Source organism: Eleutherodactylus coqui, chromosome 4 (genome assembly GCF_035609145.1).
Source record: "Eleutherodactylus coqui strain aEleCoq1 chromosome 4, aEleCoq1.hap1, whole genome shotgun sequence".
Classification (NCBI taxonomy): domain Eukaryota; kingdom Metazoa; phylum Chordata; class Amphibia; order Anura; family Eleutherodactylidae; genus Eleutherodactylus; species Eleutherodactylus coqui.
Window position 1 is genome coordinate 46,224,127 of NC_089840.1, and position 12,918 is coordinate 46,237,044.

At 42.3% G+C, this 12,918-nt stretch overlaps 1 protein-coding gene across 2 annotated transcripts; it reads left to right on the plus strand.

Moving 5' to 3' along the window:
- The first annotated feature begins 624 nt into the window (after positions 1 to 624).
- Positions 625 to 12,735, plus strand: UPK1B (uroplakin 1B). 2 transcript variants are annotated; one of them, XM_066599351.1, is made up of 8 exons: positions 625 to 721; positions 7,172 to 7,256; positions 8,216 to 8,416; positions 9,248 to 9,322; positions 10,100 to 10,222; positions 11,307 to 11,486; positions 11,770 to 11,853; positions 12,165 to 12,735. In XM_066599351.1, the coding sequence occupies exons 2-8, from the start codon at positions 7,191 to 7,193 to the stop codon at positions 12,213 to 12,215; spliced, it is 780 nt and encodes a 259-aa protein (XP_066455448.1). In that variant the 5' UTR covers positions 625 to 721; positions 7,172 to 7,190; the 3' UTR covers positions 12,216 to 12,735. The 2 variants fall into 2 exon arrangements, with proteins under 2 accessions (XP_066455448.1, XP_066455447.1); XM_066599350.1 differs by having other exon boundaries at positions 654 to 679.
- Positions 12,736 to 12,918: the final 183 nt, after the last annotated feature.

Below are 12,918 nucleotides of genomic sequence, written 5' to 3' on the forward strand. Positions count from 1 at the left end.
CCACCACCGTGTTTTCACTGCGTATCACATGCACAGCCGCAAGATACGCGGTGAATGGAGTCAATGGACTTTCATTGTTCCATGCAAGCCTGCGAGTGGACACTGCATATCGAAAAAAAAAAATTTAAATCACACCTTGCATGTCCATGAGTGTGATACATAGGCATGCCCATTGCCGTACGCGGTCTCTGCTGGCAGCGTTGTACACATACGGCCGTGGGCATGAATCCTTATGTCTTTGCTTCTTGCGATCATTTGGAAGTGAGACCCCTACCAATAGTAAATTGCATAGTTAACAGCCAGGCTCCAGCTATTGGGGAACTACAAGTTGCAGAATAGCATGCTGGACAAATGTATTGACTCCTGCATATATAATACATATCGTGATTGGCAATGATTTACAGAAACGCAGATTAGGACCCGGCTGAATCACTGCGGCACATGTCCCATGTTATCCTACATTTTCTGGCTCTATTCCCCCATGAATCACTTCTCTCTAGCAATGACAAGTCAAAGTTTTAACACAACATTCCTACATAATAGCGGAATAGCTGACATGCCTCTCTACAGCAACCTGTCCAGCCAGGTACAGGCGGTCATGTGGCAGGATCTGACCAATCACAGTGCTCGGAGACAGAGGGCTTAAAGAGTTGCAGGAGAACAGGTGTATGTGTTACAGGTGAGCAGCAGCAGCAGGACAGGTGTGCTTCATAGGGGCTTGGTGAGTATACTGCTGGGCAGAGACCTGGGAGCAAGGGATTCACTACTTACATCTATTGTAGGTACTTATAGAATGATGTAGCAGTGCTGAGTTTGTCATATGATATAATGGATTAGTTGTGGTTTTCCATAACTTCAGGATAACTTTGGCATTAATTCACTGTGCAGAAAAGGAACCATTGTATGAAGACTTGTGACTTTATATACTGTAGATCTAGTGTTACAGATGTGGTATTGCTGAGTTTATGTGCTCTTTGTGTTTGTTCTCTGGTCTTTTGTAGAAGGGTAAGTTATCCCAGGTCATAAGTCTAAGACAACGGTACAATGACCAACTCGGCTCTGCTATATTAGGCTTTGCTCTTTACCAACATGTTGTTTTGTACTTTGACAGATTCCTCCAATCTAGCTTATTTCCAGTGTACAATAGTTCTATATTTGGAATGATTCTTTTTCTACCATGGATGTCTGCAGAGATCTAGCAGAGATGAGTTTGCTATTTGGTATGAAAATCATGGAGAAGTGGAGTTTTTATTATCTGTGGTGTTACTCAGGACTGCATAAAGTTACTAAATTAGCAACCTGAGGTTGTAATTAGATGAGTGCGATGTAGGTCAGTGAAAAATTACCCGTTTCACCTGCGGCTCATTATTATATAATGCATATATATTATTTTTCCCTGCTTGTATGATGTGTTTTTTAAAAATTTTTTTTTATTTTGGTTTTTTTTTTTTCAATCCTATGTTCCGTACTTGGACAGTCGCTCCGAGTGAAAAATTGTTTGTTTGTGTTCAGGAACCCATTCAGTGTTATTTCCCTATGTGAGTTCTACCCATCTCTGAATCAGATGGAACGTCCCCCATGTGAATAGACCCTCAGTCATTTCCCACTGAGCAAGCAAAGCAATGCCCCCTGACAAGTTCCGCTCTGCTAGTACACATCCCTGTATGTTTGCTGTATATCAGTAATATGATACATGGTGTCTAAAACATTGGTGCCGACAGATTGCTATGTCTTTGCATTATTTTAAAGGGCTGCTGACCTCACACTTAGTGTTTGACATATATCTCATAACCCCCTGTATTATATATATTGCTGATGTAACTATCTCTGGAGGTTCTCCACACTGGAGATATGTAGCATTAAATGGTTATAATAGAGGTCTGGGAGGTTTCTGGACATTCTGTTGCTCGGCACACTTCTAATCCCTCCCAATCTGAAATGGCTGATACCTGGGAGCAATAGATTGCATTGAAAAGTGCAGTATATGGGGGAAAGGGAGAGACTTTAGCATGGGTGGTAGAGACCTTTCAGGGGCAAAGTGGCCCTTGAGATGTAATTTTAAAAGGGTTGTCAATTTGTAAACCTGTTAATGGCCTATCCTCAGATTTGGTTATCAGCATTAGGGCTTCTACCCACTAGCTTTTTTCATTTTTTAACGCTGTGATAGACCTGTGTTTTTTGTTAATTTTTAATGTTAAAATCGGAAGCTTCTGCTTTTTTCCCCCTAACATTAGAAAGTCCCATTAAAAAAACGCAGTGCTAAGAAAAACTCTAGTGGGTAAAAGCCCTTAGGTTGGTGGGATTCTGTTAACATGGACCCCCACCGATCAGCTGTTCTTTGGGCGTTTGTATTTTCAGCTGATTCCTGCAGACAGCTCCGTTCTCACTGCAGTGGCCTGGCTTGGAATTGCAGGTCAAGGTCCCATTACTTTGGCATGTAATTCCAAGCCTGACCACTGCAGTGAAATTGGAGCGATCTGCTTCTTGCAGGAATCCTGTGGGCTGATGCACTTGTGTACTGAGCCAACAGATACTGATCAGTGGGTGTCCTGGGCATTGGACTCCCGCCCATCTACTATTGATGACTTATCCTGAGGACAATTGCCCAACCCCTTTTAAAGGTCCTATACTGAAATGCAAAACTTCTCCCCCTCCTCCACCACCTACCAAGAGTCATTTATAGCACTGGTGGTGTCTGGCATGTGCCTACTCGGGTACCAGGGTATGGGAGCATCTACTAATGTGTGTGTGTGTGATGATATTTGCAGTTCTGTACGATGGACACAAGAACATGAAGGCTGTGCCCACTCGGTGGCAATACCTGCTGGTTTTTCTACTACGCTTAAACAGCATTTGTTGCTAAAGGGCATTTAGGTGTGGCCCTTGCATGTAAAAAGCTCACGCCCCATATTGTGCATCCTGCTGCTGGGGAGAGGCCCTGCTTGTGGTAGACAGACTGTACATCAACTGATCATTTATCTTTATTAACCACTAATATATATATATCAGAACTTTTTTAAATCAGTTCAAGTCGCTGGATTAAATCATTAGAGCCATCAGGGATAGGCTGTTATTAGACACGACTTTTTGATTGGATCCCATGCCGTCAGTGAGGAACAACCTCTTTTAATATGCTGGCATATTAAAGGGTTTTCCAGGCAAATACTATTGCTGACGTATCAGCATCACAACACATATGGGTAGGAAGTGGAAGCATTTGGCTCTAATCCCTGTGGAGTGGCAAGTGCTGGTAATTGCAGGCGCAGCTCTCGCTTGATTATGAGCGCGAAGAATCGGGAGCTGAGGCCAACGCTATCAGTGCAGCCTTTCACCTAGCGGCCTCTAGAGTTACACCCTCTAGAGGCCACTGGGGAGCGTTGTATCTGCTGAAATTGGCTTGGTTTTTTGGGGGGAGGGGGTTTGCCTCTTGTGGAAATGCTGCAGATTTTGCAGCTGAAAATCCACTGAACTCTTGCGATGTATGAACGTGCCTTCTAAAGTTATGCTCACATGAGGAGAATACGCTGCTGGTCTGGTTTCTCCAGGTGGAAAATCCACAGCGCATTAGAGTAGCTGCAAAGTTGGTGAGAGGTTAACAAATCTTGTGATCCCACTGCAGAATAATCTGACATGCGGTGAGGATTTTAATTCCGCAGCATGTCAATTTATGATGTGGATTTCGCCCTTTTCAGTGAGTGAGGTGAACTGCGCATCTACATGTGGTACATTCGGCTTTTTACAAGAATCCATAAGATTTTGCTGCAACCTCTGTGATAAATCCACAAAGTTTTTTTTTTTTTTTGTTTGTTTTTTTTGTTTTGGTGCTGCAAACTCCATCCAGTGTAGACGCACCCTTAGGTTACGTTCACATGGCGAAACTTCAAAGTAGACTTTTCCGTGTCGATTCAGTCTCTAAAAACCACGGCAGTATTCTGCAGCTAAACTGCGACTTTCTACTGCGTATTTTGCCACAGATTTAGCCCTTTATACCCCTATCCTAAGGCTAAGTCATAAGTTTATAACTGGATGACCCCTTTAATGTGTGTAGGAGGCATTATTCTAGGATTATTGCTTCCAGTGAAGAACTATTCACAGCAAGGAGGATTTATTGCTGGTGGTTGGTTCTATCAGCGCTTGATAACATCAGTAACTGGTTGACAAAGTGTCACCTAAAATAAACCAACCCCAACCAAAAATGGGGGGATTGACAGACAAGTGTGTCTATACTGTAATTGCGATTTTCAGATGGATCATGTGTTATGCTAATTAGTTGCCAACAGTCTGATGGGTAATTTTCTGTGGCCTGGTCTGAGCTCTCCTCCCCACCATCAGACTGTTGGCAACTAAATGGCATACTATACATGCCATGTGAAAACTGCGACTAGTGGTGGAGTGACTGAGAAGTATTGGGAGGGGGGGGGAGTAAGGAAATGGTGGTTTGTCAGTCCCCCATCATTGGTTAGGGCTGGTTTACTGGGCACATTTTAAGTGACACACTTTCTTTAAAATGTATTGCGGGTACGATGTAACTGTTATGGACTGAGAAGAGTATTCTCTGCTCCATGAGAGCTGATATGGCTACCAGAAAGGTACATCCTGTCCTGTTGAGACGGAGAAAATATAGAGCTGGGACAGAGGAACCTGCATGCAAAAGGGTAGTAAACTATTGATGGCCTAGCCATATGATAAGCTATCAATAGTAGAGGCCACTACAGTGACCAGGCTTGGTATTGCAGGCCAAGTTCCCATTCATTTCAATGCTTGTAATACCAAGCCTGACCACTGCAGTGGGAATAGTGCTGTCTACTTCCTGCAGAAATAGCTTGGTGCATGAGTACGAGGGCTCAGCTTACAGCTGATTGGGAGGGGTACGTGAGGGTTGCATGAAACGCCAATCTTGGTAAATGTGCCCCTATGTGAGGAAACCAGCCTAAGGGTTGAATTCTAGGTATTGTAAGCTACTTTTATTTTTTTGTGTGGGGGGAATGTGGCGTATCGCTAAAGTCCATCACCAAACCCTGAATACCAGATGTGTCTGGAGTGAAGTAAATTTCTAAATGATTAGGTTTCTGGTTATTTAGGCTCAAGAGAAGCCATCCTAAAGCATTACAGACTGTGGTAAGAAGAATGTTTACTATGTGACCGGAGTAGGTAACAATGAAGTGTAGGAATGTGGTGCGACGAGGTCAGCAACCTAGATGTGGGGTCTCCTTAAAAATGAGTTCACGGGGTCAAATGTTTATGCTTCATCTAGTTTGTTCTTGTTCCTTTTTTTTTTTTTTGTTTTTCTTTTTTTTTTAAATCCTGAAGGGGCTGTCCAGTGTTAAACTATTGATGGCCAATAGTAGTTGGGGGATATTTGACCAATAGGATTATCGGGGATTTGCTGGGCTGATTTCTTCAGGAAGCAGACGGCTCCATTTCCACTGCAGTGGCCCAGCTTGATATTATAAATAAAGTTTCCATTAAGGCTGCTTGCACACGGATGGTTTTCCGGTCCCATTTTTTTGGGACCAAAAAATCAGATGGCAATAGCACCCATTTATGTGAATTGGTGTATGCAAATTTTATTTATTTTTAGTCTGACTGAAATTCGGGGTTTAAAAAAAAAAAAAAAAATTTGCAGCATGCCTGACTTAAAAAAAAATGTGTGTGTGTGTGTGTGGGGGGGGTGGGGGGGGGGGGCGGGAGAGCAAGAGTAGCACGTGTTAAGGTGCAGTATGCAGTACAGAAACAATAACGAGGAGACGCGCACTTTTTGAACCCCTGCCCATCTACAATGGATGGCCTAGCCTCAGGATAGCCCATCAATAGTTTTGAAGCTGGGCAACCCCTTTCATGTATTAAGGCCACTTCTGCCCCCAGACCTGGAACCTTTTTTTGTTTTTCTATGAAAGAAATACAAAAGTTTATCCTCAAATGTTTTTCTATCTTATTATTTTTGAGTTGCTTCCTTGAAATAGTCTGGAGTGCACTAGAGAAGAAGCCAGTTAGAACAAGTGTTGCTTCTTCCCAATTTACCTAGTGTTGCTGTATTCAATATGATATTAACACTTTCCAATCCACTCTTACGTCTTCCTACATTCTGATTTAAAGCTTGTACAGCTCCAATGTCAGAAGACGTCCGACAGGGTATTCTTACCATCTTATTGCCAGCCACTCTGCTGTCGGAGCCTCTCTGGCGCACACACACTGGCTTTAGCCAGAAGATGGCAGCGTTGTGTAACAGCAAAAAGAGAAAGCTTTTTAGGAAACCCTGAATCCAAAATTGGATTGGATAGGGTTAATAAAGGTTTTTCTTTTAAACCTTTTTACTCCAGGTTCACCATCCTTGAAACCTCTAGTTGTCCAAATTGCTTTTTAGATTCTTAGGCTTTAGAAGAACAACTTCTCCTAGAAGCCGGTAGTACAATTCCCCAACTATGGAGCAAGAAGAAAAGTGGAAAGCGATAAATAATCATCCCATCTACAGCGGAAACTTAAAACCTTTAAATGGTTCCATTCATTATAAAGTTTTCCAAGAGCCCCACGTAGGTGCAATTACTGGTTACCGTGGGAAGCCATATTGTTTTTAGAACCATCTTGCTCATAGTTGCGATGACTGAAAGAAAATGAATCCTATTGTTGGTGGAAGATTGAAGAAACCATATTATAAGATGGTGGTCTTGGGTGCATGGGTATAGGGAGTGCAGAGATAACCGTTGCACCCAAGGTCATGGTGGCTGAGGACTCTCTACCTTATAAGAAAACAGACACTTGGTAATTGGGCGCCCTGTTACAGTTTGGGTCCAAGAGCTGCACGTTGCATCTACATGAGGTTTCCATTCTGTGGTCCTCCGACTGTTGTGGGCTACAACATCCAGCGTATTTTGTCTGTACTTTCGATGCCCGTTCTTTGACTAGTGACGACAATGCCGTGACTCAAATGTGATCATTGGTTACATGGATATCGCATGTCTCTCTTGTTGCAATCCTCTTCCCTGTATGTCTACAAATGAAAGGCCATGCCTTTTGTTATAGGCAAGAGATCCACTACGGTCTACCTCCAGGTTGACCTGCTACATGTGGTACCTTGTTGTATGGGCAGAGCCACAACCCTCTCTGATCATTCTGTATATAGTATCTACTAGTTATTGTAAAAATATAACTTTTTTTTTTTTTCTCTTTGCAGATTGTTTTCTATTAAAACAATGAAGGGGAATGGAGGAATTCGCTGTTTCCAAGTGCTTCTAATAATCGGCAATGTGGTCATTGGAGTAAGTAGTGGTTTTGGTTTTGCTTTTTTACATTTTTTTTTCCTTTATGTTGTCAAACTACTAGGGTGAAAATTTTAGCGCATTCTGTTTTTAGTGCTAAAATTTCTGACATTTTACTCTTCTTGCTACTTCTGAAAATTGGTAAAAGGGGGCAGGGTTTACCAGGAGGTAGCCTGACCAACAGTGGTCTGATGTAAACACACGGGTGACAGTCGCACTATTTTGTCGCGTTGCTACAAATCACATGTATGTGAAGCCCGTGCTGAAAAATCCCCACCTCCTTGGAATTTCTCGCTGTGATTGGCTGATAGCCAATCACAGCCAGCACTCGAATGTTTTTGATTGGTCCATCGAGCATCAGCCAATCACAGCCAGCGCCTCCAGGAGGTGGGGATTTTTTTAATCCCAGGCCAAAAGAGATGAAGACCAATGTCAGGGACGGAGCAGAGGCTGCAGTGGAACCCCAGACAGCGCTTCTAGGTAATGTATACCATGAGAAACCGCAGCGATGTCACACTGACCAGCGATGCGATTCTTCTCGCGGTGATGCCATGTCGCCCGTGTGAAGGAGGCCTTAATGAGATATCTTGCGCTACTTGGGTCATCAGTTTAAGGCTGTATCCGCGTTGGCTACAAAATCTCGCTACAAAGTGAAGCCCATGGTTTCCAAAGGGTTTTTTTCACATGAGCGATGTTTTGTAGCAAGATTTTATACCCTGAGCGGATGCTGCCATTAAACTGGTCTCTAGAATGTTACTATACTATGCCCATTCTAATGCAAGACACTAACTATTCTGTGGGCTTTAGTGGCTGCAGACTGACATTTCATGTGAAATTCGTTTCATAAGGACTTCTAAATATTCTATTAGTTAGACCATAATTTGCAAACATATTATCCTCACATGAAGGAACCTTACAAACCATTTGTTTATGGATTTTTGTTGACTCTTTCCCTCCAGCTGGCCGGTCTTGCCTTGACTGCTGAGTGCATCTATTTCGTGTCAGACCAGAACCAACTCTACCCCCTTCTAAATGCTACCAACAACGTTGACATATTCGCAGCTGCCTGGATCGGCATATTCACTGGTTTCGCTTTTTTCTTACTTTCTATCTTGGGTATTATTGGCGTTATCAAATCTAGTCGGAGGCTGTTAATGGCGGTGAGTGCTCTTTTTGTTTGTCCTTGCAATCTATTAATGTCACATATTAGCATGACCACCCCCTACCATGTGGCAGTGTCTTATACCCTTGCCAGAAAAGGCTAAAGGGGTTTTGTCACAAAAGTCATGATCATTAGCGTTTGAACGACTTTGATTTCCATGAATCAAGAACAGATTGATGCCCATGCTGGCAGTGCCTATGTGATCATTCCCCAAAGGCTTAATTGGAAAATGTGATCACTTTTCTTCTGATGGACGGTATTTGGCCATTCCTTAAGATCATTGGACTTCTACTGAAATAGTTCACGCAGATGCACTCGCGTGAACAAGCCCTTAGAGGAGGTCCACCGGCAGCAGACAAATCTGCCACGAATCCGCATCCAGATTTGCTTCCATCTTTGTGTTGACTTTCGCTGCAGATTTAATCCCTCTGCTTTTGAAAGGGGTGAAAATCTGTTGCAAAAATTTGCCATTCTGCGGATTTGAAAATTTGTGGCTTTCCCATGTGTGAATTAGCAGCGTCTCTGTTAAATGTGGACAAACCTTTAGCCACAAGGGCAAAAAGGTAGCACTCGAGTTTCTAGCTCGTCTCAACTGGGTGTCCTATAAATGAGTGGGGCGTAACTGGAAGATGCTGGGTCCCACAGCAAACAAGGTCATAAATGCCCTTTTGGTAGATATTTGAGTTAAACTCATGGGGGAAATGGCTAGCTAGGGAAGGCGGCTGATGGTGGCACTTGGACACAGATTAGGGGGATTGTCTTAAATGGTTCCACAACTCCAGTTAGTTGGATCGTTCATGATGATTGATGTTTTCCCTCTACTTTTCAGTACATAATCCTGATGTTCATCGTTTACTGCTTTGAAGCTGCATCTGCTATTGTCGCAGCAACACAAAGGGACTTCGTAAGTATTAATGGTCCTATATCCGAGAGGTCCACAAGTTGCCACCATTGCATGGTTGGGCTTCCACACATGGCCCATCAACATAGCACCAAAATGGTGCACTCCCTTTCGATGCATATCCCTTGATCACCTACCTAGTAGGGAGATACCAATGCAGAAACTCTCTTTTATCGAAGAGTCCTTTATTTCCATTGACCTTTCAAAAAATGAAGATGCAATTGTGACATATCTTCCCCAGAAGGATCCCAAGTTATCAAACTGACCACAGGGAATCCTGCTATTGGGACCCCAGGATTTAACTGTAATCTGACAACAGGTGTTCAATTCAGCTGCAGCGCCTCCATAGGGGTAATGAAGCAATACACAGTTTTCATTGACATGGATAGGCTGTCCATGTAATGCATGAACATGTCTAGTCCTCCAGAAAGAGGGAGACTCTATCACTGCTCTTCAGCCTGGCTGAGAGATGTTGAATGCCTCACAATTCGCAGAAAATGGGTTTTCTAAATTGAGCCTTCCTTTTTATAGTCATGTGGAAAATCAAATCCTTGTATGTTTTTCGGGATTTTCCAACTTATTAGTTTGCTTTGCCAAAAATTCAGTTTGGTTCAATTTATGGCTATTGAGTGCATTAATTAATTAACGCAGTGATATCCCTTTCTTATGCACAACCATGTCGGCCACTTGCCGGTCACTTGGGCTGCGTCGCATAATGTTTTATTGTGTGTATGTTTTTATTTTCTTTTTTAAATATACTTTTTGTAACTTTTTGTTTAGTTTACTCGTAACTTGTTCCTGAGAGAAATGTTGGAGTATTACCAAAACACAAACCCCAGCAACAACGACCAACAGTCTAAGATCAACGGAGTGACAGACGTTTGGAACAGGCTTATGTTAACGGTATACTTGGAGCTTAATTGTTTTAATCCTATTAACTGTTACCCTTTGTTGCCTTTTCAGTTATTGTGGATGCTTTATATATTTAATGGTAGAAGTAACTTGCTTAGAAAGAAATTGGTCTGTCCGGATATACTGCTTGATTGTAGTGCTATTTTATTACTTGAGCCCAATGAAAATGTATCAGCTTGATGCCTATTGCTGCTGTTGAACACTTTTTCTAAAGTGTCAAGTCAAAGCTATTAAGTCATGAAGCCTAAAATTACTGCGTCAGAGAGACAGATTGGGAAGGGATTGTATGTTAAATATGCTATGCGATACCTTTTGGTTGCACATGCTATCCGGCAGTATTGTGGTATTCTATTCAGTGTGTCGCTCTCGCACTTTTTAATTGGATGAAAATCCTTGATTTTCATGGAAATCTATTCTGAGGTAACAAAAAAGCTAGGAAAATAAGAATTGCTACTAGTCAGCCTGCAAACAAATTGTAAGTAGAGATGAGCGAGCATACTCAGTAAGGCGATATACACGAGAGAGCGTCACATTTTTTGGAGTACCTGCTGGCTCGTCCCTGAAGATCTGGGGGGGGGGGTGTTGCAGAGGGGATTGGGAGAGAGGGATCTTCAGGGACGAGCCAGCAGGTACTCCAAAAAAGGCGATACTCTCTCGAGTATATCGCCTTACCGAGTACGCTCGCTCATCTGTACTTGTAAGGCACTCTCCCCAAAAATGCGTGTTTTGGGGGGGAGGGGAGGGGGGGTTGTGTTTTTTGTTTTTTCTTTTTTTTTTTTTTTTTTTTTTTTTTTTTTTTGCAGGCCACTCCTCTAATTCTTCCCCTCTTGAGCAATCTGGACCTTTTGAGCAATGAAGAATGTTTGGCTATATTGCTGAGGGTCTTTTTGAAGTGAAATAGGACAAGGTTCTAATCCAGTAGAGTAAGATAGGTCTCATAGATTGCCTCCACCAGTGATGTCTTTCACTCCCGATCATGAACTGTAATGTGGCTGTGTGGTTGGTTGCTGCATTTAATGCCTTTATCGAAAATACAATTTTGATCAAAGTAAGAAAAACTTCTTATCTTTTCCAGAAAAATTGTTGTGGTGTAAACGGTCCTCTAGACTGGCAGAATTACACTTCTGAATTCCGGCGCACCCACAGTGATGCAGAATATCCCTGGCCTCAACAGTGCTGTGTCATGAACGGTAATGGAGAACCACTGAACCTGGCGCTCTGCAGACTGGGAGCCCCTGGATATTTGAAGCTTCAAGTAAGAAAAGTCTTGTTTTTGTCTTTTTTTTTTTTTTTCCATCCTCTTACTTGCCATAAAATAGACTACTTGGGAGGAGGGAGGGAGGTAGGGTTGGGGGGGGGGGGGGAAGGGGGGGTGTCCACCAGATAATCACTGTCCTCAAGTACATTTGGGCCCCTGGGTAACAACTGCACTGTAGGGGGGGCTCCCTTACTACCACATGCTGTATTTAGAGTAGCATAGAGTGTGTGGGGTTGGCCTTACCTTCGCTAATTTACATATGTGTGATTTTTCTTAACAGGGTTGCTATGATGAAATTGCTGGACCATTGATGCGTCATGCTTACGGTGTAGCATGGTTTGGATTTGCAATTTTATGCTTTGCGGTAAGTATTGGGATGAAGTTACCTGAACCAGCTCCTTTTGAAGAACTCTGCCTAATTTCTACCTTGCTATTCTTTATAGCGAGCTATAGAGGTCATCAAGCTTCATGTCTTACATACGTTTTCTTGCAGATCACTTGCTCAGGGGCGTTAACTTTGAGGTTGACACCCCTGAGCAAGTTGTACCAGGCTTCAATCTAGTCATTCATGTCACACTTTCATTAGCTTTTACAATTGCCTCTGCTTTCTGTACAAACTATCTACAGATGTATAGTGTATCACTATTTAATTCTCCCATTTTTGTCCTCTTTCAGTTCTTCGTGCTGCTCGCTACCATGTTCTACTGGATGCGAATTGAATGTTAAATTGTAAGGTTTCTTATACTCTGGGAACATTTTAAGGAATAAATGACCTAAGAACATGTGGCCAATGTGGAAGACAGGAAATGAAGACGCCTCTTCCTAAAATCCAAAGCAATTCTCTCTGACTTATGAAATGTTGGCTAGTGGACTTGTTTTGTGGGGGGAGGGGGGGAGTACCATTAAATAATGCTGTCTGCTAGAAGGCTCTCTATTTTCGAGGTCAGCAGTCACTGTGCTTGCATAAGTATTGTTCTCTTGTAAATAGCTATAATATGACAACATGTAAATGCCCAAACGTATGTAATACCTCAAATTCTGCCTCGAAGCTACAAAGATTTTTTTTTTTTTTTTTTTTACTTGTTGCCATCTTCCGAATTCCACTTTTATTTTTAAAAATGTGAATTAAAATGTAAGGACTTAAATGTATTTTTTTCTTTGTTAACCAACAAGTAGTATTAAGTCTTTCCTGTAACTATATACATTGCTTTTTGAAAATCACAAAATTAAATATTCCAAAATTTAAGTGTTGGCTCCATGTAACTTGCCATTTACTGATAGTAATAGTTGCTCCCGTATGCTGAATGTGGACACAATTGGGAATAATGGGGACAAAGGGGCAAATTTACCTAGACCAGTAGTCTGAATAAAGTTAGCACTGGTGTGAAGTACAACAAATGTATTGAGGCATGAGCCCCTTAATGAATTT

What these genes read in the sequence shown, in the direction of transcription:
- UPK1B (XM_066599350.1), top strand. An exon ending in GTCGGAGGCTGTTAATGGCG is followed by an intron (nt 8,417 to 9,247) that starts GTGAGTGCTCTT and finishes TCTACTTTTCAG; the next exon opens with TACATAATCCTGATGTTCAT. An exon ending in CAGCAACACAAAGGGACTTC is followed by an intron (nt 9,323 to 10,099) that starts GTAAGTATTAAT and finishes CTTTTTGTTTAG; the next exon opens with TTTACTCGTAACTTGTTCCT.